The 22,667-nt window shown below is 43.2% G+C and overlaps 1 protein-coding gene across 3 annotated transcripts; it reads left to right on the top strand.

Annotated features, from left to right (window-relative positions):
• Nucleotide 1: 1 nt before the first annotated feature.
• On the top strand, nt 2–20,996 carry LOC140194802 (coiled-coil domain-containing protein 127-like). 3 transcript variants are annotated; one of them, XM_072252087.1, is made up of 3 exons: nt 2–90; nt 11,831–11,987; nt 15,107–20,996. In XM_072252087.1, the coding sequence occupies exons 2-3, from the start codon at nt 11,864–11,866 to the stop codon at nt 15,784–15,786; spliced, it is 804 nt and encodes a 267-aa protein (XP_072108188.1). In that variant the 5' UTR covers nt 2–90; nt 11,831–11,863; the 3' UTR covers nt 15,787–20,996. The 3 variants fall into 3 exon arrangements, with proteins under 3 accessions (XP_072108188.1, XP_072108201.1, XP_072108194.1); XM_072252100.1 differs by lacking the exon at nt 2–90 and adding an exon at nt 93–123; XM_072252093.1 differs by lacking the exon at nt 2–90 and adding an exon at nt 7,419–7,501.
• Nucleotides 20,997–22,667: the final 1,671 nt, after the last annotated feature.

Genomic DNA, 22,667 nt, shown 5'->3' on the forward strand with positions numbered 1-22,667 from the left:
ACGTCACGGCGCGGGTCAGGGGTCAGGCCGGAGAGTGGCGGCTGTTCGGTTACCATCGGCCGGAGAGTGGCGACAGCGGGATCGGAACCAGTAAGGAATGGTGTTTATTTTTAATGGGAAAAGGTGACTGAAGGGCAACGCACACAAAGTGCTGTCGGCCTCGTCTTTGGAGGGAAATAAACGGCCGGGACCCTTCATCAGGACTTCCGCCTGCCATAATTTTTAATAGAATGCCATGGAAGGTGGTAGAAATTTCCAATTACTATTCTGTAAATTATTGTATAATATAATGATGATATAATACTTCTAATAAATTATTATGAGTCCTTTTGAAGGGTCTTGGTCCGAAATGTCGACCTGTCTCAGAGTCAGGTTTAATTCACCGGCATGTGTCTGCGGCAGCAGTACATTGCAATTCGTAATGGCAGAGGGGAGGGGAGGGGAAGGAGCTGTTCTTGAATCACTGTGTGTGCGCTTTCACGCTTGTGTGCCTCCTTCCCGATGGTAGCAATGAGAGGAGGGCATGGGGGTCCTTAGTGATGGATGCCGCCTTTTTGAGGCATCGCTCCTTGACGATGTCCTGGATACTACGGAGGCTGGTGCCCATGATGGAGCTGACTAAGTTTACAACTCCCTGCAGTTTATTTCGATCCTGTGTGGTAACCTCCCCCCCCCCCCCACCCCACCAAGCCAGACGGTGATGCAGCCAGTTAGAATAGTCCCAAACAGACACTTGCGAGTGTTTTGGTGACATACCGAATCTTCTCAAACTCCTAATGAAATATAGCTGCTGTCATACCTTCTTTGAGGCTGTATTGATATGTTGAGTCCAGGTTAGATCCGCAGAGATATTGACACCCAGGAATTTGAAATTGCTCACCCTTTCCACTTCTGATCTCTCTATGAGGTTCTCTTGTCTTATTCTTTCTCGTGCCTTTGCATGGATGCTGCCTAGCCTGCTGAGTTCCTCCAGCATTTTATGTGTGTTACTTTGGATTTACAACATCTGCAGAATCCAATAAATCTCATCTTCTTGTTATCTGTTACTATTTATATTTGTATTTGCATTTGCACAGTTGTCTTCTTCAGTCTGCGCTTGGATCCTCGTAATAATGGAAAGATATTAAACCCTTGTAGATTTTTCAGTGTTCTCAATAAGAGTGATTCAGAGCTTGTCATTTAGTCACACAAATATTACAGGCACAAGGGATTTGAACTAGGCGAGTGGCATCCCACTGCTCAGGATGCACAGAAATAAGGCTTTCGAAAGCTGTATCTAATGTGACCTCTAATCAGCTTTCAAAATAAATGTCAGCCTGAGACAGATAACTCATTTTGTGGATATTCTGGTCATTATGAAACATATCTGGATAACTCCAGATTTTTTAATCATTCAAAAGGTGTGCTGGCCTAGAATGATACTGCAGATGAAAGATTTATATGTATTTATGCTGGTAGGCATACTCAATGTCTTATATATTAAGCTAATAGGCCATTTTCACACACATTTAGTTAGTAATCTTATTATCAAAGTACATGTATGACACCATATGCAAACCTGAGATTCATTTCCTGCAGGCATACTCAATAAATCTATAAGATAGCAAGTATAACAAGATCAGTGAAAGAGTACAGAAGGCAAACTCTGCAAATATAAACAAGCTGCCGGCAAAAGTGGTGGCTGCAAATTTGATTGTGACATTTAAGAGAAGGTCAGATAGCTACATGGATGGAAGGTCTGTGGAGGGTTAGGGTTCTATTGCAGGTCAATGGGACTAGCCAGAATAATGGTTTTGCACAGTCTGGATGTGCTGAGGGGCCTGCTTCTGTGCTCTAGTGTTCTAATAACCACTAGTGAAATACATGCAGTTTACACTTTTAATTCTATTTCCCATTCCGACATGTTTGTCCACGACCTCCTTTACTGCCACAATGAGGCCACTCTCAGATTGGAGGAGCAACACCTCATATTCCATCTGCATAGCCTCCAACCTGATCTATTCGCTTTATACTTATGACTGTGAAGCTAAGTACAGCTCCATATATAAGTTTGCTGGTGACACCACTGTTGTTGGCTGAATCAAAGGTGGTGACGAATCAGCATACAGGAGGAGGATTGAATAGTACCACAAAAACATTGGCAGAACCAGTGATTTGATTATTGAGTACAGGAGGAGGGAGTGACAGGGTGAGTGACTTTAAATTCCTTGGCGTTATCATTTCAGAGGATCTGTCATGGGTTGAGCATCTAAATGCCATTTCAGATAAGGCAGTGCAGTGCTTCTACTTTCTTGGAAGTTTGCAGAGATTCAGCATGACATCTAAAACTTTGACAAACTTCTATAGATGCACGGCAGAGAGTATCCTGACTGGTTGCATCATGACATGGTCTGGTCTTTGAAAATGAATCCATAGGCTGTGGGAACATTACAATGATGAGGCGAGTGAAGTTATCCCCTTTCGTTTAGGAACCTGGTGGTTGAGCAGTAGTAACTGTTCTTGAACCATGCGGTGTGAGTCCTGAGACTCCTGTACCACTTTCCTGATGGCAGCAGTGAGAGGAGAGCATGAGCTACATCATTAATGTGCAATAATAATCAAAAGCAAGATACTATTTGTATCAAATAGACACAGGAGTAATTTAGCAAGTGGCAGCTTAACTTCTTATTCTCTGAATTTGAATATTAACACGATAATTATTCCAGTGGTCCTTCAGTGCTAAAACAGTTGCATATTTTTCTAGTTTGTGCCTTTTTGGTTACACAGTGCAGTGGCATGCTCCAATTTTATATTATCCAAATAAACCTCTCCATTTTGGTTATCGAATGTGAGCACAGAGAACATCGATTTCTCTTAACTTCTGGTAATTTCTGCCCTCCCCACTCCTTTTATCTTCTATTCCCCATTCTGGTTCCCCCTTCACCTCTTCTCCTCACCTACCTGTCACCTCACACCTCGCTCTGGTGCCCCTCCTCCTTCCCTTTCTCCCATGTTCCACACTCCTCCATCAGGTTCCTTTTTCAGCCTTTTAACTTTCCACCTCTCACCTCCCAGCTTCTTTCTTCATCACCCATCCCCACCCTTCTGATTTCACCTATCACCTACACAAGAGGTTCTGCAGATACTGGAAATCCAAAGCAACATATACAAAATGCTGGAAAAACTCAGCAGGTCAGGCAGCATCTATGGAAATTAATAAATAGTCGATGTTTCAGGCTGAGACCCTTCTTCAGGACTGAAAGGAAGGGGAAGAATGCCAAGAAAGGTAAAGGATGGGAGAAGAAGGAATCTGATTGGAGAGAGAAGTGGACCATAAGAGGTAGAGAAGGAGGAGGTGGAGGTGATAGGCAGGTGAGATGATGTAAAAGGTCAGAGAAATAGAGAAAGAGAGAAGGGGAGGGAAGAAATTACCAGAAGGAGAAATTATAGTTCTTATCCTCAAACTGGGGGCTACCCAGACAAAATATCAGGTGGTGCTCCTCCCTGACAGTGGTCTGATTGTGACACAAGAGGAGGCCATGTACTGACATGTTGGAATTGGAACTAAAATGATTGGCCAGCAGGAAATTCTGTTTCTGGCAGGTGGAGCGGAGGTGCTTGACAGAGCGGTCCCCCAGTTTACGACTGGTCTCATCCATGCAGAGGAGGCTGTATGAGGAACACTGGGTACAAAGGATGACCCCAACAGATTCAGAGGTGAAGTTGTCTCACCTGTTTGGGGCACTGAATATAGGTAAGGGAGAGGTGAATGGGCAGGTGTAGCACTTTGGCCTCTTGCATGGGTAAGTGGCAGGAGGGAGATTAGTGGGGAGGGATGAATGGACAAGGGAATCACAAGGGAGCAGTCCCTGCGAAAGTGGAGAGTGGGGGGAGGTAAAGATGTGTTTGGTGGTCGGATCCCTTTGGAGATGGCGGAAGTTGTGGAGAATGATGTATTAGATGTGAAGGCTCATGGGGTGGTTGGTAAGGACAAGAAGAACTCTATCCCTGTTAAGGCGGTGGAAAGATGCGATGAGTGTGGATATCTGAGAAATGGAGGAGATGCAGATATGTGTAGTATCAATGATGGAGGAAGAGAAACCCAGTTCTTTGAATAAGGAGGACATCTCTGAAGTTCTGTGAAATCCCCTGGTTTCCTTGGCTGTGTAAGTCTGGGAAAAACAACCTCCGGCCCCGCCAAATTCATGAGATTGAGGCTCTCTCCCACCCCAAACCCCTGTTTGTGTCGATGCTGTGTAATTTGCTACCCTGTTACAAATCGATGCAACGAAATAACAAATAGTACACTGCGTACAATTAGAAGATGATATTTATGAATCTTAATCTGACTAAAGGGTTAGTAAAGGAAAGAGCAAAAAAAAAGAAAAAGGCCCATTTTAATGAAACACTCAAATGTGCACAAGTTGGAGGTCAAAGTTTCTCCATAGTCACCAATCCTCAATTGATTTCACCCCTGGCTTCGTCGAACCATGGTCCTACTCCAGGTCGAATTGTACAACCTCTTCTCTCCTGTGTCTTCCCTCTTCATTTCCTGTTGAATCCGAAGCCCCAATTCCAACCTTAGTGTCCCTCACCAGAAAAGCCTCCCCTTAATTCGGCCATCCTAATTGGATGGCACACATTTCTCCTCATCTCTTATCTTCAACAATAAACAAGCTGAAAATAGAGCAGACTGCTCTTACAGAACTGCTAAATGAAATACATACAGCCTAACAGTAAAAATATGAACCAGGGCATTACACCTGAAAAGGAAAGCCTCATCCTGTCACCATAGCCCTGTGCTGAATGACCTATAGTCAGCTCACAGGTAAGCAAAACTTCAATGCTAAAATATACAGTCTTGGGAAAGAATCCAGTGCTTATGACAAATAAACTCTTCTCAGGCTTCCAGTCAGGTCCAGGTAAAGATGAACAAGGCAGAGTTTGTCTTTGAAACATCAGTTAAAATCAATACCTGTGCTTTGCTGGAAGCCCAAGAAGAGTTTGTTCGATATACAGTCTAGTTTTCATATTCTTCAATTTCCTTGTTCCTTTCAAACTCTGTAATCTCGTCCCTTTAACCATCATGCAGCTGCAATGTTGTAATCGTGGTTCTTGTCTCCAAATTAATTTCTCCACCACGTCAATTGTATCTTTAGCTAGCAAAGTCTTTAGTTCTGGTATTTATTTCCTAAATCTCTCTGCCTTTTTCTCCTTTATTGAAATGAAAACCAAGTTTTCCATGAACTCTCTTTGTATCTCCTGTTACAAATCATTATCATATTCTGCTTGATAACCATATAACATATAACCATATAACAATTACAGCAGGGAAACAGACCATCTCGGTCCTTCTAGTCCGTGCTGAACTCTTACTCTCACCTAGTCCCACCGACCTGCACTCAGCCCATAACCCTCCATTCCGTTCCTGTCCACATAGCTGTCCAATTTAACTTTAAATGACAATGTCGAATCTGCCTCAACCACTTCTGCTGGAAGCTCGTTCCACACAGCTACCACTCTCTGAGTAAAGAAGTTCCCCCTCACGTTGTCTCTAAACTTTTGCCCTTTAACTCTCAACTCATGTCCTCTTGTTTGAATTTCCCCCATTCTCAATGGAAAAAGCCTATCCACATCAACTCTGTCAATCCCCCTCATAATCTTAAACACCTCCATCAGGTCCCCCCTCAGCCTTCTACGCTCCAAAGAATAGACCTAACTTGTTCAACCTTTCTCTGTAACTTAGGAGATGAAACCCAGGCAATATTTTAGTAAACCTCCTCTGTACTCTCTCAATTTTACTGACATCTTTCCTATAATTCGGTGACTAGAACTGTACACAATAAGTCATTGATAAGTCATCATTGGGTATTTTAATGTGTTAAATTCCTCTATATAATAGAGCTTTGACCAGTGACCAATCCGGACATTGGAAGCTTGAGAGGAGGGTATTTCACTCAGGTCCATTGTCTGACCTAGTCTGAGTAGACGGAGTCAGAGTGGTGTTCTTGAGGCTTTAGCTCTCCGAGGCTTCAGCTCAGAGATGGGTCAGTCAGAGAAAGCAAAGAAAAGAAAAGCCCTAGGTTGAGTTTTTTTTCTCCTTCCTGTCTTTATATCTGCTCAGCTAGGACAGTAGAGGTGTCATACAGAGGAGCTGAATGCTCTTCTTGAGGGATGTGAGAAGGCAGGGAGATCTCCAGTGTCCCTGACGACTACAACTGCGAGAAGTGCATCCAGTTGCAGCTTCTAACAATTTGTATTAAGGAATTGGAGCTGGAACTGGATGAACTCCAGATCATTCAGGAGGCTTGGAGGGGTGATGGATAAGGCATATAGAGAGATAATTACACCCATGGTGCAGGATACAGGAAACTGGGGGACAGTCAGGAAGGGGAAAGGGGTAAAGGAGCCAGTGGCCACCCCCCTCAACAACAGATATATCACTTTGGATAATGTTGGTGGGTGGGGGGATTGAAAGCCACAGTGGTTGGGTCTTTGGCACTGAGCCTGCCTCTGTGATTCAGAAGGGAAGGGGGAAGAAGAAGCACGCTGTGGTGATAGGAGATTCATTAGGGGAATGGACAGGAGGGTCTGTGAACAAGAACAAGATTCCTGCATGGTATTTTGCCAAGACTCAGGACGTCTCAGATCAAGTCCTCAGCATCCTTAGAGTTGCAGTGGGATGGGAACCAGAGTGCCAGAACAGTTGGTGGAGGGGTTGTGCAGGCAGACGTTGGTAAACCCTCAGACAAGTTCAGGAATCAAAAGGCTGAGTGTTGTGCCCGGAACGGTAGCTGAGCTCAGGGCATGGATCAGCTCCTGGAGTTATGACATTGTAGTCATTAATGAGACTTAGCTGCAGGAGGAGCAGGGTTCTGTTGTTTTAGATGTGATGAGGTGGGAGGGATTAAAGGAGGAGGGGTCAGGGAACCGTCACGGCAGTTCTCCGTCAGGACAGACTGGACAACTTGACTAGTGAGGTGTTATAGGTGGAACTGAGAAATAAGAAAGGTATGACCACGTTAGTGGGGCTATGTTACAGACCACCCAACAGTCATAGAAAACCTACAGCACAATACAGGCCCTTCGGCCCACAAAGTTGTGCCGAACATGCCCTTACCTTAGAAATTACTACGCTTCCCCATAGCCCTCTATTTTCTAAGCTTCATGTACCTATCCAAAGGACTCTTAAAAGACCCTATCATATCCGCCTCCACCACCGTTGCCAGCAGCCCATTCCACGCACTCACCACTCGCTGTGTAAAAAACTTAAATCTGACATCTCTGTACCTACTCCCCAGCACCTTAAACCTGTGTCTTCTTGTGGCAGCCATTTCAGCCCTGGGAAAAAGCCTCTGACTATCCACATGATCAATGCCTCTCATCATCTTATACACCTCTATCAGGTCACCTCTCATCCTCCGTCGCTCCAAGGAGAAAAGGCTGAGTTCACTCAACCTGTTTTCATAAAAGAAGAAAAAAGGAGGTGCATAGCAGGTCTGGGCAAGCAGGAACAATTAAGGTACTTACGGAGTACAAGAAATGCGAGTAAAGACAAGAAAGAAGTCAGGAAGGGTAAAAGAAGGCATGAAGTTGCTCTAGTAAACAAGGTGAAGGGGCATCCTAAGGGATTTTACAGGTATGTTAAGAGCAAAAGGATTGCAAGGGACAAAGTTGGTCCTCTGGAAGACCAGAATGGTAATCCATGTGCGGAGCCAAAGCAGATGGAGGAGACCTTAAATGCAATAGAAACCATAGAAAAACTACAGCACAGAAACAGGCCTTTTGGCCCTTCTTGGCTGTGCCGAACCATTTTCTGCCTAGTCCCACTGACCTGCACACAGACCATATCCCTCCATACTCCTCCCATCCATGTATCTGTCCAATTTATTCTTAAATGTTAAAAAAGAACCCGCATTTACCACCTTGTTTGGCAGCTCATTCCACACTCCCACCACTCTCTGTGTGAAGAAGCCTCCCCTAATGTTCCCTTTAAACTTTTCCCCTTCACCCTTAACCTATGTCCTCTGTTTTTTTTTCTCCTCTTGCCTCAGTGGAAAAAGCCTGCTTGCATTCACTCTATCTATACCCATCATAATTTTATATACCTCTATCAAATCTCCCCTCATTCTCCTACGCTCCAGGGAATAAAGTCCCAACCGATTCAACCTTTCTCTGTAACTGAGTTTCTCAAGTCCCGGCAACATCCTTGTAAACCTTCTCTGCACTCTTTCAACATTATTTATATCCTTCCTGTAATTTGGTGACCAAAACTGAACACAATACTCCAGATTCAGCCTCACCAATACCTTATACAACCTCATCATAACATTCCAGCTCTTATACTCAATACTTCGATTAATAAAGGCCAATGTACCAAAAGCTCTCTTTACGACCCTATCTACCTGTGACGCCACTTTTAGGGAATTTTGTATCTGTATTCCCAGATCCCTCTGTTCTACTGCACTTCTCAGTGCCTTACCATTTACCCTGTATGTTCTACCTTGGTTTGTCCTTCCAAAGTGCAATACCTCACACTTGTCTGTATTTAATCTGCCATTTTTCAGCCCATTTTTCCAGCTGGTCCAAATCCCTCTGCAAGCTTTGAAAACCTTCCTCACTGTCCACTACATCTCCAATCTTTGTATCATCAGCAAATTTGCTGATCCAGTTTACTACATTATCATCCAGATCATTGATATAGATGACAAATAACAATGGACCCAGCACTGATCCCTGTGGCACACCACTAGTCACAGGCCTCCACTCTGAGAAGTAATCCTCTACTACCACTCTTTGGCTTCATCCATTGAGCCAATGTCTAATCCAATTTACCACCTCTCCATGTGTACCTAGCGGCTGAATTTTCCTAACTAACCTCCCATGCGGGACCTTGTCAAAGTCCTTACTGAAGTCCATATAGACAATATCTACTGCCTTCCCTTCATCCACTTTCCTGGTAACCTCCTCGAAAGACTCCAATAGATTGGTCAAACATGACCTACCATGCACATTCTTGTATCTGTATTTATTCGGGAGATGAATACAGTCTATAGAAGTGAGGCAAAACAGCAACAACTCCATGGACCCTGTATAGATTACAGTGGAGGTGTTTGCTATCCTGGGATAAATCAGGGTAGATAAATCCCTGGAACTTGACAAGGTGTTCCCTCGGACCCTGCGGGAGGCAAGTGCAGAAATTGCTGGGGCCCTGGCAGAGATATTTAAAGGACCCTCAGCAACAAGAGAGGTTCCAGAAGACTGGAGGACAGCCAGTGTTGTTGTGCTGTTTAAAAAAGGCTCTAAACAGAAACCAAGATATTATAGGCCAGTGAGTGCCATCAGTTGTGGGAAATTTACTGGAAATGTGTTCTAAGGGACTGGATATATAAGTATTTGGATAGACATGGACTGATTAAGGATAGTCAGCAGGGCTTTGTGTGTGGTAGGTCATGTGTAACCAATCTTGGAGAGTTTCGAGGAAGTTTAAGGTTCAAAGGTTCATTTCATTGTCAAAGTATACATGTACAATACAACTCTGATATCTGTCTTCTCCAGGTAGCCGTGAAATACACTTGAAAAATTAAAAGAAACAAGACTCACAGACACCAGAATCCCCCACCCTCTCCCCACAGAAAAAGAGCAACAATAACAATCCCTAACACCCTCTACAGGAAAAAAAAGCAACAAGACAATCGCTGACCCCCTCACTCGCAGAAAAAAAGACAGTGATAATAACAATCACCCACTCCCTCATTTGCAGAGGATAAGTCAGTGACAATAGCAACACATCCTCAACGCCTCCCCCACAGAGAAAAAAGCAGCGACCAACCCCCTCACTCACAAAAAGGAAAAATGACAGTTGCACCAAAATCCCCTATGCCCCCCCACCCACCCACAAAGAGCTTACAGATCACCCATCCACCAATCGGCCAAAAGAAACAAAACACCAGAAGCTGAAGGAGACCAATGTAAAGTACAGTCTGATCACATAAATTTCAGAACATCGAACAGTCGTGACTCAGAACTCATGCCTGGTCCGAATGGTGGCCTCTGTTGGGAGCGATCACCGACCCTCTGGCCCCGTTGGGAGTGAACACTGACCCTCTGGCCCCATTGGGAGTGATCGCTGACCCTCTGGCCCCGTTGGGAGCAATTGCTGACCGGGTCCGAACGCCTTCATCTCGATGCTTCAATCTTCCTCACTGCTTTGAGATGGAGTTATTCATGATCTCAGGTCCCGTCGTTGGTCTTTAGTAGAATGAATTACCCCAGAGGTTTACATAGTTTTTTTGAACCTAGACTGTGGTTATTTAAATGGTGTACCCAATATTGACGAAAAGAAGTACAATTGTTTGTGTGTTTTTAGTTTAGGCAGAGTGCGGTTGTCTATTATTGTGACTTGGATGAAGATCAGACCACATTCTATGAGTAGTTAGTGCAGAAAACCAAGTAACTTCAAAGGGGTCACAAACGTTTTGTGCAACTGTGTGTGTATGTATATACAGTCAGCCCTCCTTATCCGCGAGGGATAGCTTCCGGGACCCCTCGCGGATACCAAAACACGCGGATGCTCAAGTCCCTTATTCAACCTGTCTCAGTGCGGTGGGCATTAGGACCCGGCGGCGGAGCTCTGAATCCGCAGTGTTTCTGTTCACGAAAATAATCACGATCACGATTGAAAATAAAGTGATCAGAAAGAGGTGAAACGCCATCGGTCATTGGAAACGTGTTAGGCTACAGTCGGTCAATGATCGGAACAATTTCAAAGGATAAAATGAGAAAGGCCCTGCCCAATTAAAGCTACAATTATTACTAAGCAATGCAATGGTTTAATTATTGGGTTTTGGGTTTTTGATCCTCCATATCAATCCGGCACAATGGAGAGCGGTCTGTCACTGGATCGAAATCAGGAACTTCCGTTCCCAAGCCCGGCGCTGAAACATACATTTCTTAAGTATTTTATATGCATAGAAAGGTAAAATATATACTATATACTAAGACAAATGTTTGACTAACTGACGCTAAATAATACCGGATGTACCTGTTCCGACTTACTTAGTAAGAGAACTAACGGTTTTTTTTCGATCCCGATCCACGATAACCTACGCACATCCTCCTGTATACTTTAAATCATCTCTAGGTTACTTATAATACCTAATACAATGTAAATGCTATGTAAAATAGTTATACTGCAATGTTTAGGGAATAATGACGAGAAAAAAAAGTTTGTACATGCTCGAACAGCAAGTGCTGGAAGAGCACTTCCGGGTTTTCTCGATTCGCGATTGGTTGAATTTGCGCATGCGGAACTCGTGGATAAGGAGGGCCGACTGTATACCGTAATTTACATTTTTTTCCCCTCTATTATCATCTATTGTGTTATACTGCTGCCACAAAGTTAATAGATTTCACGACATATGCCAGTGATATTAAACCTGATTCTGAAAAGCAGGTTTCTAAAAGTTTTATGAAGAAGGGCAGAGTATGGCATGTGACCTGTGGCATGTCAAAAAAAATATTCATTCCAGCTCAGTTTATGGCACGAGCTTCATATAGTACAAGTTAATTTTTAAAGTGCGTTTGTTTGAAACAAGAGGGGCAATGTTAAAAGCAATTAGGTCATCAGCTTCTTCAAAGTGGAACTTGTTGATCATGTTAATCTTTTGGTTCCATTATCTTCCACTTCAGTCACCATTGCCAGGATTTGAAATGTCAGTGGTATTGTGCTTGAAGCATATCATTGACTGGGGAGTTGCAAGGACTGTTTTTAATGATACAAGCCACTGCAGTTCTATCTGTTTATCATTTTTGGAGAAACATTTGCTTTATTTTTCCTGCCCAAATCCAGGTATCGTTGTTATCAGCAGCAAACTGAGACCCCATGAATAATCTGAATGCACCAGGAGAGAATTGGAATATCTTACCCAATCGCAGAGATGGAGAAGGCGGTGGAAGCAAATGGAATTACGCTCTACTAGTTCCTATGTTGGCTCTTGCTGCCTTCCGTAAGTGTGTTGATTTGTATTAGAATTGTTTCCTGGTTGTACCACAATATTTAGAGTAGATTTGGTCTTCTTCAGTAGTATAAAAACAATTATGCAGAAATGCAAAATAAACTTTTGGATTCTTCAGCCAGCGGCAGTTTTTAAAAAGATATTTTAACTCCCTTCATTTTATAATCCCTGATGCTGAAAATCTTGAGCAACTCACACAAAATGCTGGAGGAACTCAGCAGATCAGGCAGCATCAATGAAAGCAGATCTATGAAAACTCAGCAGATCAGGCAGCACCATCGTTTATGCAGGACGATGGAGACTACAATGGGATGAGGGAGAATTTGGCTGCTATATTTGGGAACTATATGGTGGGACGGTTGAGGAACAGTGGACGGCTTTCAAAGAGATTTTTCACAGTGTATTCCAATTAAAAGTAAGGATGAAGAATAGGGAGAGCCAGCCTTGGATAATGAAAGAGGGCATCAAACTAAAAGCTTGTGCATACAAAGTCGCCAAGAGTATTGAAGAACCACTAAGCGAGCAAAAAAGAAAAGGAAGCTAGATTTGGCTGAGGGTTTGGAGCAGGGGGCAGGGATTCAGATTTCTGGATCATTGGGACCTCTGGGGCAGGTGGGACCTGTAGAAAAAGGACAGGTTGCACTTGAATCCCAGGGGGACCACTGTCCTGGCGGGGAGGTTTGCAAAGACCATTAGAATTGCTTGGGGGTGGGAACCGAACTGAGTGACGGAGGAAGGAGCGGTTGGTTCACAAATAGAGAAAGCTTGGAGACAGTGCCAGAGGAAAGATAGGCAGGTGATAGAGAAGGGACGTGTTCAGACCAGTGGGTTGAGATATGTATTTTAATGCAAGGAGTATTCTGAACAAAGCAGATGAGCTTAGAGTGCAGATCAGTACTTGGAGCTATGATATTGTGGCCATTACAGAGACTTAGATCATGCAGGGGCAGGATTGGCTACTTCAAGTGCCAGGCTTTAGATATTTCAGAAAGGACAGGGAGGGAGGCAAAAGAGGTGGGGGGCGTGGCACTGTTGATCAGAGATAGTGTCACGGCTGCAGAACAGGGTATTGGTGGGGCTGCACTTGGAGTCTGTGTGCAGTTCTGGTTTGCTTACTTGAGGAAGGATATACTGGCTTTGGAGTTGGTGCAGAGGAGGTTCACCAAGTTGATTCCAGAGATGGGGGGATTAGACTATGAGGAAAGATTGAGTCGTCTGGGACTGTACTCATTGGAATTCAGGAGGGATAGATAGATAGAGGCAGGAAAGTTATTTCCTCTGGTAGGTGAGACTAGAACTAGGGGACATAGCCTCAAGATTCAGGAGAGTAGGTTTAGGATGGAGATGAGGAGGAACTGCTTTTCCAAAAGAGTGGTGAATCTGTGGAATTCTCTGCTTAATGAAGCAGTGGAGGTTACCTCAGTAGATATATTTAAAACAAGGTTGGATAGATTTTTGCATAGTAGGGGAATTAAAGGTTATGGGGAAAAGGCAGGTAGGTAGAGATGAGTCCATGGCCAGATCAGCCATGTTCTTATTGAATGGCGGAGCAGGCTCGATGGGTCAGATGGCCGACTCCTGCTCCTATTTCTTGTGTTCTTAATGAAGAAGAGTAAACAGTCGACTGAGGACTGAGAGGAATAGGGCAAGATGCCTGAATTAGAAGCTGGAGGGAGGGGAAAGAGGCTAGGTGAAGCCAGGTGGGAAAGATTAAGGGCTGGAGAAGAGGGGTGTGGACAAAAGGGGAAGGGGAAGGGGACCCCCACCTAGTTTCCTTCCAGCCAGCCTCTCTCCCCTGCCCCACCTTCTAATTCAGGCATCTCGTCCCTGCCCTCTCAGTCCTCAGTCAACTGTTTATATATTTCCATAGATGCTGCCTGGCCTGCTGAGTTCCTCCAGCATTTTGTGTGTGTTGCTTTGGATTTCCAGCATCTGCAGATCTTCTCGCATTCAGCCCATTGAGTCTGCTCCGCCATTCAATTATGGCTGATCCCGGATCCACTCAATCCCATACACCTGCCTTTTTGCCATATTCTTTGATGCCCTGCCCAATCAGGAACCTATCAAGTTCCACCTTAAATATACCCATGGACTTGCCCTCCACCGCAATCTGTGGCAGAACTACCCTCTGATTAATAAAAATGTCCTTCTTACCTCTGTTCTAAAGGGTTGCCCCTCAGTTTTGACGCTGTGCTCGCTAGTTCTGGATACCCCTACCACAGGAAACATCCTCTCCATATCCACCCTGTCTAGTCCTTTCAACATTCAGTAGGATTCAATGAGATTCCCCCCACCCCACCCCCCGCATTCTTCTAAATTCTAGTGAATACAGGCCCAAAGCTGCCAAACGATCATGTGTTAACCCCTTCATTCTCGGAATCATCCTCATGAACCTCCTCTGGACTCTGTCCAATGACAACACATCCGTTCTGAGATATGGGGCCTAAAACTGTTGACAGTACTCCAAGTGCAACCTGACTAGTGTTTTATAAAGCTTCAGCATTATCTCCTTGTTTTTATATTCTATTCCATTTGAAATAAATGCCAACATTGCATTTGCCTTCTTTACCACAGACTCAACCTGTAAATTAACCTTCTGGGAGTCTTGCATGAGGACTCCGAGGTCCCTCTGCACCTCTGATGTTTGAACCTTCTCCCATTTAGGTAATAGTCCACACTATTGTTCCTTTTACCAAAATACATTGTCATACATTTCCCAACACTGGATTCCATCTGCCACTTTTTTGCCCATTCTTCCAATTTGTCTAAGTCCTGCTGCAATGGCATTGCTTCCTCAGCACTACCTATCCCTCCACCTATCTTTGTATCATCCATAAATTTTGCCACAAAGCCATCAGTTTCATTATCCAAATCTTTCACCATCAATATGAAAAGTAGCAGTTCCACTACTGACCCCTGAGGAACACCAGTAATCACTGGCAGCCAACCAGAAAACTTTATTCCTACTCACTGCTTCTTACCTGTCAGCCATTCCTTTACCCATGCCAGTATCTTTCCTGTAACACCATAAAATTTTATCTTGGAAAGTTATATTTGCTCCCTAGAAATGAATCTAGTTGCAATTGAAAGCCGCTTTAATTTTTTTTAAGGATGGATCTGGTCAAGAGAATCCCAGAAAGAAATAGAAGAAGTGAAAACAGCATGTAAGAACACGATAGAAACTACAGAGAAAAATCTGAAATTGATGTATGAAGACATCATTGTTCAGAATCGACGTTCACTTGCACGCTGTGAGCTGGAGCAGGAGAAACTCAGAAGCAAAGTCCAAAGTTATCGTGAAGCACTTTCTGCACAGAGCCATCGGCTAGTTGAAGAACGCCGGCAGTTGGAACAAGAGCGTAAAAATATAGAGGGGGAAAAGCGCTCCCTGCTACGGTCAGGAGTAGCCGGGGTTCTGTATCGGGATCTGGTGCGGAAAGAAGGAGAGTGGGAAGCTCGAGCTAGGGCACTCATAATAGAATATGAAAATTCCCTGGTCAACAGGCAAAATCTTTTCTGCAGTCTCTTTAGTCCGAAACAAGAAAGACTTGAATTAGAGAGGAAGATGCTAAGTAAAGCTGCTGCCAATCCAATTGCTAGAGAGTTGGGCATCGAAAATGATTTGAAATATATCTTTAACTATGAAACACACTGTGCAAATGTACAAAACACAGACAAAAGAAAGAATGGCAGGTTGTTGTGGGTTTATCTGAAATATTGGGAACTTCAAGCCGAGCTGCAAAAATTGAAAAAAGTAGAAAAAGCCTTTTTGGATAATCAGGTTAATTAGAATACTGGTCATTTAAAACAAATACGAGGAAGACATCTGCAGAGAAAGCAATGAAAAATGGGGACAATTTAGTGGCTCCTGTTATCATCAGTCTACAAAACACAGCGTAATTTGTATTACACACGAAATACTGGAGGAACCCCACAGGTCAGGCAGCCATCAATATTTCAGGCCCAGGCCCTTCATCAGAAGGTGTAATCTGATTAAGTAACATACTATTTGTGTTCTGGTTCTACATAACTGTTAGATAGCTTACTGTTTTCCACAGAGAAAAAAAGTAAAACGCCTGCAGTCTTGCTATGAGAATTTCCACTGGACTGAATTATGACTCTGGAATGGCTAAGCTTATACTGTAAATGCAAATTAATCTCAGCACATTTTGGAGCTGATAATTCCCATTTTCAGGACTCTGATCAATGACATCTCTTGAGGTGAAACTCTATTTTAGATTCCCTGATTATGAACAAATGAATTTGTGGCCCCTGCTTTATTAGCATAGAACAGTACAGCGTAGGAACAGGCCCCTCAGCCCACTATATTATACCAACCCAGCTAAAAGTAAATCAACCCCCACCCCCCCCAAGACGAATCCCTCCTACCTACACAACATTCAGATCCCTCCATCTTCCTCATATTCATGTGCCTATCTAACTGTCTCTTAAAAATGTAATATATTTGCTTCAACTACCATACTAGGCAGCACATTCACAACTCTGAGTAAAAAAAAAAAAATCTTGCACCTCACATCCCCTTTGAACGTAGCCCCTCACCTTTAATGCTTGCCCTCTGGTATTAGACATTTCTACCTTGGGAAACAGACACTCCCTGTCCACTCTATCTCTGTCTCTCCTAATCTTATAAACCTCTGTCAGATCTCCCCTCAGCCTCTGCTGCCCTAGTGAAAGCAACCCAAGTTTATCCAGCTTCTTGTGATAGTATATGCCCTCTAAACCAGACAGCATCCTGGAAAACCTCTTTTGCACCCTTTCCGAAGTCTCAACATCTTTCCTATAGTGGGGCGACTAGAACTGTATGCATTTCTCCAGATGTGGCTGAGCCAGAGTTCTATAAAGTTGCAACATAACTTTTTGACTTTTGAACTCAGTGCCTTGACTAATAAAAACAAGCATTCCATCCTTCAAAGTTGAATTTTTTTCCAGTGAAATTCAATCATTTAATGGATTTTGTTTGTCACTCTCATGTTGTTATTGTTAGACTCCTGAGTCAAGTATTTTATTAGTTAGATAGATAGACATACTTTATTGATCCTGAGGGAAATTGGGTTTTGTTACAGTTACACCAACCAAGAATAGAATATAGATAAAACCATAAGTAAATAATAATATGTAAATTATGCCAGATGGAAATAAGTTCAGGACCAGCCTATTGGCTCAGAGTGTCTGACCCTGCAAGGGAGGAGTTGTAAAGTTTGATGGCCACAGGCAGGAATGACTTCCTATGACGCTCTGTGTTGCATCTTGGTGGAATGAGTCTCTGGCTGAATGTACTCCTGTACCCACCCAGTACATTATGTAGTGGATGGGAGACATTGTCCAAGATGGCATGCAACTTGGACAGCATCCTCTTTTCAGACACCACCGTCGAGTTGAGCATTGAGGTCAAAAATCAAGAGGTTATGTCGCAACTTTATAAAACTCGGATTAGGCCACACTTGGAGTGTAGTATACACTTCTGGTTGCTCCACTATAGGAAGGATGTTGAGGCTTTGGAGAGGGTGCAGAAGAGGTTTAGCAGGATGCTGCCCACATTAGAGGGCGTGTGTTATCACAAGAGGCTGGATAAACCTGGGTTGTTTTCTCTGGAGCGGTGGAGACCAAGGGGAGATCTGACGGAGGTTTATAAGATTATGAGATAAGATAGAAAGAGTGGACAAAGAATATCCGTTTCCCAGGGTTGAAATGTCAGATACCAAAGGGCATGCATTCAAGGTGAGGGGATAGGTTCGAGGGGTATGTGTGGGGTAAGCTTTTTTACTCAGAGTGGTGGATGCCTGGAATGTGCTGCTCGGTATGGTAGTAGAGGCAAAGGAAGTTTTTAAGAGACATTTGGATAGGCACCTGGATCTAAGGAAGATGGAAGATATGGATATGGTGTAGGTAGGAGGAATTAGTGTTTGGGTGTTTTGATTTGCTTTTTAGCTGGTTCGGCATAACATTGTGGGCCAAATGTCTATTCCTGTGCTGTACTCTTCTATGTCCTATTGTTCATTCAAAAATATCAGCCTAGTAATTAATCTAACACTGTACCTTAAACATAACTGGGCTTTCTGTTTATGGGTCTTGCAGACTTGAAATATTGCATTTACTTGAAGGAAGCCCATCATACACAATGATGCCAAATGGTTTAGCCTACACCATTTTAACCATCAAATTCATTTGAATATTCGAGGTCTGGAAGCATCATAAGGCACTCACGATTTAAGCAGGTTTTAACTAGAGAATCATGGCTTGCTTCAGCAGGTAGTGAATTGTTCCAGGAACCTTTGATTGAAACCTTTCTCAAAAGCTGTTCACCACTATGGGTTTAAACTTGTGTAAATTTATGAGATTGGCAGGCGAACCTATAGAAACATTATTACGAGATGGCAATTCAATGCAAGTAAAAGGTAAGCAATGTTATCTTGCCTTGTTGTCATCTAGCAGCTCTTCTCTTTTTATGGAAATATCCTGACTTTCACTGATCACGTTGAATGGAAATACTGGTTAATACTACATGTATACGTTTCAGTTCAATGCGTGTACTTTTCATTTCAATCAGCCACAAACAGACTCAATGTGCCAAGTGGGCTAATTCTACCCCTTTGTTTTATAGTCTTGTCAGTTAGCTCGTGCTGTTCACTCCTCTTAATTTCCAATACTTTGTTTTCTTAAACAGCACTATAAATAACACACACAAAACTCAGCAGGTCAGGCAGCATCTATAGGAAAGAATCAGTCGAGATTTTGGGCTGAGACCCTTTATCAAGACTGAGAAGGGGGGAAAAGCTAGAATGAAAAAGTGGGAAGAGGGGAAGGCAACTAGCTGGAAGGTAATTGGTGAATCCAGGTGGGTGGGAAAGGTCAAGGACTGGAGAAGAAAGAATTTGATAGGAGAGGAGAGTGGACAATAGGAGAAAGGGAAGGGTGGTGCATCCCGGGGGAAGTAATAGGCAGGTGAGAAGGTCAGAGTGTGGAATAGAGGAAAGAGGGGGAAATTTTGTTCACCGGAAGGCGAAATCAAAATTCATGCCATCAGATTGGAGGGTACCCGGACAGAATATGAGGTGCTGTTCCTCCACCTTGAGGGTGGCCTCTTCTTGGCGCAAAAGGAGGCCATAAATTGACATGGGAATGGGAATGGGAAGTAAACTGTTTGGCCACTGGGAAGTTCCACTTGTCATGAATGATGAGGAGGTGCTTGAAGAAGCATCCTCCCAATTTACCTCGGGTCTGACCAATGTAGAGGAGGCCTCATCAGGAGCACAACAGATGATCCCAGCAGACTCACAGGTGAAGTGTTGCCTCACCTGGAAGGACTGTTTGGGCCCTGAATAGAGGAGAGAGAGGAGGTGTATGGGCAGGTGTACCACTTAAAAATATGATAAATGCATAAATGAAGTAATTCCCATTCCCATTCTGACAGTCCTGGGAGTCCATGGCCTGTCCTACTGCCATGATGAGGCTGCAGTCAGGATGGAGGAGTAACACCTTGTCTTCCATCTGGATAGTCTCCAATCCGATGACATGAACATTGATTTCTCGAACTTCCAGTCATTGCCCTCTCCTTCCCCATTCCCCATTTCCCTCTCTCACCTTATCTCCTTACCTGCCCATCGCCTCTTGCTGATGCTCCTCCCTCTTCCCTTTCTTCCACGGCCTTCTATCCCTTCCTATCAGATTCCTCCTTTATCTCTTCCACCAATCGACCTCCAGCTCTTGATTTCACCCCTCCTCCGCCCAGTTTCACCTATCACCTTGTGCTTCTTGCTCCTCTCTCCCAATCTTCTAACTCGCACTTCTCATCTCTTTTGCCAGTCCTGATGAAGAATCTCAGCACAAAATGTTTACACTTTTCCATAGATGCTGCCTGGCCTGCTGAGTTCTTCCAGCATTTTGTGTGTTTTACTTTGATTTCCAACATCTGCCGATTTTCTCTTGGTTTTTGTTCTTCCTTTGGTTAAGGTGATGGGCCTTTGTGTTTTCTGGTATAAAAATAATGGGAGGCGCAGATGGATTTCAATTTCAGCAATAACCAAATCAAAGTGCAACCAAGAAGTATTTATAATCAGATGAAATTGTGCCAATATATATCAAACTCCCAAATACTTCCACGTTAGGAACAGAAGTCAAAATGTGCTCGTGAGAACACGTTAGACTTGGTTACTAAACCTTGCTCAATTCAGTGGTCCAAAATGTGGATGATTTGATCTTTGGACTTGTGTAGGAGCCATGTCTGTTCTCTGTCTGCTTCGTATTTTCTGCTGCAGGGTTTATTATGGTAATGAGTCACATTAGTGGGGGCGTGGTAAAAGCGAAGGGAGTAAATTATGTATTGCTTTATTTTGTGGCAGTTTGTGGCTTGCGACTAGCAGAGGTCAAATCTTGGCTGATCACTTCAAGATTGTGTGTTTGCTAATTGCTAATAGGGGTTCTGACTCTTTGGAACAATCATTTCATTGGAGCTGAGGGTGCATCATGCAATTATAACAACCCTGTAGTGGGCGCAGGCTAATGGTATTTATTTTGTTTTGATTTTGGATTAGTTTTATTTGCAACACTGGCCTATATAAGGATGTGGAAAATCATGGGTAAGGGAATTTGAGTTATATATGTGGTTTTAAATCACTTTTGTTCAGGAGTGATTACTTTTGGATTTTGCTATTTTTTAAAAATTCCCTTGTTTTTACAGAGTCAGATTGTGTATAAGTATTTTCAGCAAGTGACTGGATTGAATTTGAGATTTCTGGATGAAGTGTGATTTGTATTGGAATCTCTAATTATTGAATATGTATAAATAACTTTGAATTATTGTTTTAATCCCGCACCATTTAGAGATTTGGGGTGAAAATATGATTTTGTTTGAATATTTCATTTGATGTATTTTTTTAAGCAATATCTTATTTTTCCCCATAAAACTGACGAGTTCAAACTGATAAACTATTCAATAAAATGATGAATCCCAGTATTGTCTATAATTATTTTTAATAAACAAAAGGTTGCATTGCCCTTGTGTTTTCTATCTTTTTTTTACTTCAGAATCAGGTTTATTATCACCGGCATGTGGTGTGAAATTTGTTAACTTAGCAGCAGCAGTTTAATACAATACATAATGTAGAAGAGAAAAAAATAATAAAATAAAAATAATAATAAACAAGTACTGTAAATCAATTACAGTATACGTATATTGAATAGATTCAAAAAAATGCAAAAGACATTTTAAATAGGGCTTTACTCTTTGGAGAGAAGGAGGATGAGAGGAGACATGATGGAGGTGTACAAGATATTAAGAGGAATAGATAGAGTGGATAGCCAGCGCCTCTTCCCCAGGGCATAGGGTAAGGGGTGGGAAGTTCAAGGGGATATTAGAGGAAGGTTTTTTACTCGAGAGTGGTTGGTGCGTGGAATGCACTGCCTCAGTCAGTGGTGGAGGCAGATACACTAGTGAAGTTTAAAAGACTTCTAGACAGGTATATGGAGGAATTTAAGGTGGAGGGGTTATATGGGAGGCAGGGTTTGAGGGTCGGCACAACATTGTGGGCCGAAGGGCCTGTACTGTGCTGTACTATTTTATGTTCTATGATTCAGCTTCTTCCCACATTCCCAGATGTATGGGCGTTGGAGCAGAAAGCATGACACTCACTTCTCCCCCTCGCTGGCAAAATACTTATTCAGTTTGTTCACCATTCCTTTTTTCCCATTACTACCTCCCCAGTGTCATTTCCAGCACTCTAATGTCCACTCTGCCTTAATTTTACTCTTTCTACCTCTGGAAGAAAAGCTTTCGGCACCCTCTTTAATATTATTGTCTGGCTTACCTTCAGATTTCATCTTTTCTCTCCTCATTGTTTTTCACTGGCTTTTGTTGGTTTGTAAAACTTCCCAATCATTCAGCTTCCTTCTCGTTTCTGCTACTACTCTATGCCCTCCTTTTTGATTCTATGCTGTCTCTGACTTCCCTTCTCAGCCACGCTTGCCTCATCCTCGCTTTAGAATACTTCATCTTTGGGACGCATCTGCCCTCCACCTAATTGCCCCAAAAACTCCAGTCATTGCTGCTCTGCTGTCATTCTGGCTCATATCCCATTCCCATCAACTTTGGCCAGCTCCTCTTGGATGAATCTGTCATTGCCGTTGACCCACCGTAACAGTGATACATTGGAGAGGGTGCAGAAGAGGTTCACCAGGATGCAGTCTGGATTAAAGGCATAAGTTACTGTTTAAGGAGAGGGCAAACAAACTTCGGTATTTTCCAAGGAGTGGTGGAGTTGAGGGGAGTATGATAATGTGTGATACGATTACGAGGGGCAAAGATTGATAGTTGGTATCTTTCCCGCAACACACCCCTCCCCACCCAGGGACAAACTGTCTAACAACAGAGGGCATTCATTTATAGAGATGAGGTGGAATTTCTTTACCCAGAGGGTGAAGAATCTGAGCAATTCATCAGCACAGATGGCTATATTTAAAATGGAGATTGGCATGTGCTTGATTAGACAGGGCGGAGAGGGAACTTCAGAGAGACATGGGTCGAGCCAGGCAGATGGGACAGACTCAGGTGGGGGTTCTTGACTGGCAAGGGGCAGTGGGACTGAACACCACTGTTTCCCAATCACAGACATTCATTGAGACCATTTCTCATCAGTACATGTTTTACAAACAACA

This window comes from Mobula birostris, chromosome 1 (assembly GCF_030028105.1).
Source record: "Mobula birostris isolate sMobBir1 chromosome 1, sMobBir1.hap1, whole genome shotgun sequence".
Classification (NCBI taxonomy): domain Eukaryota; kingdom Metazoa; phylum Chordata; class Chondrichthyes; order Myliobatiformes; family Myliobatidae; genus Mobula; species Mobula birostris.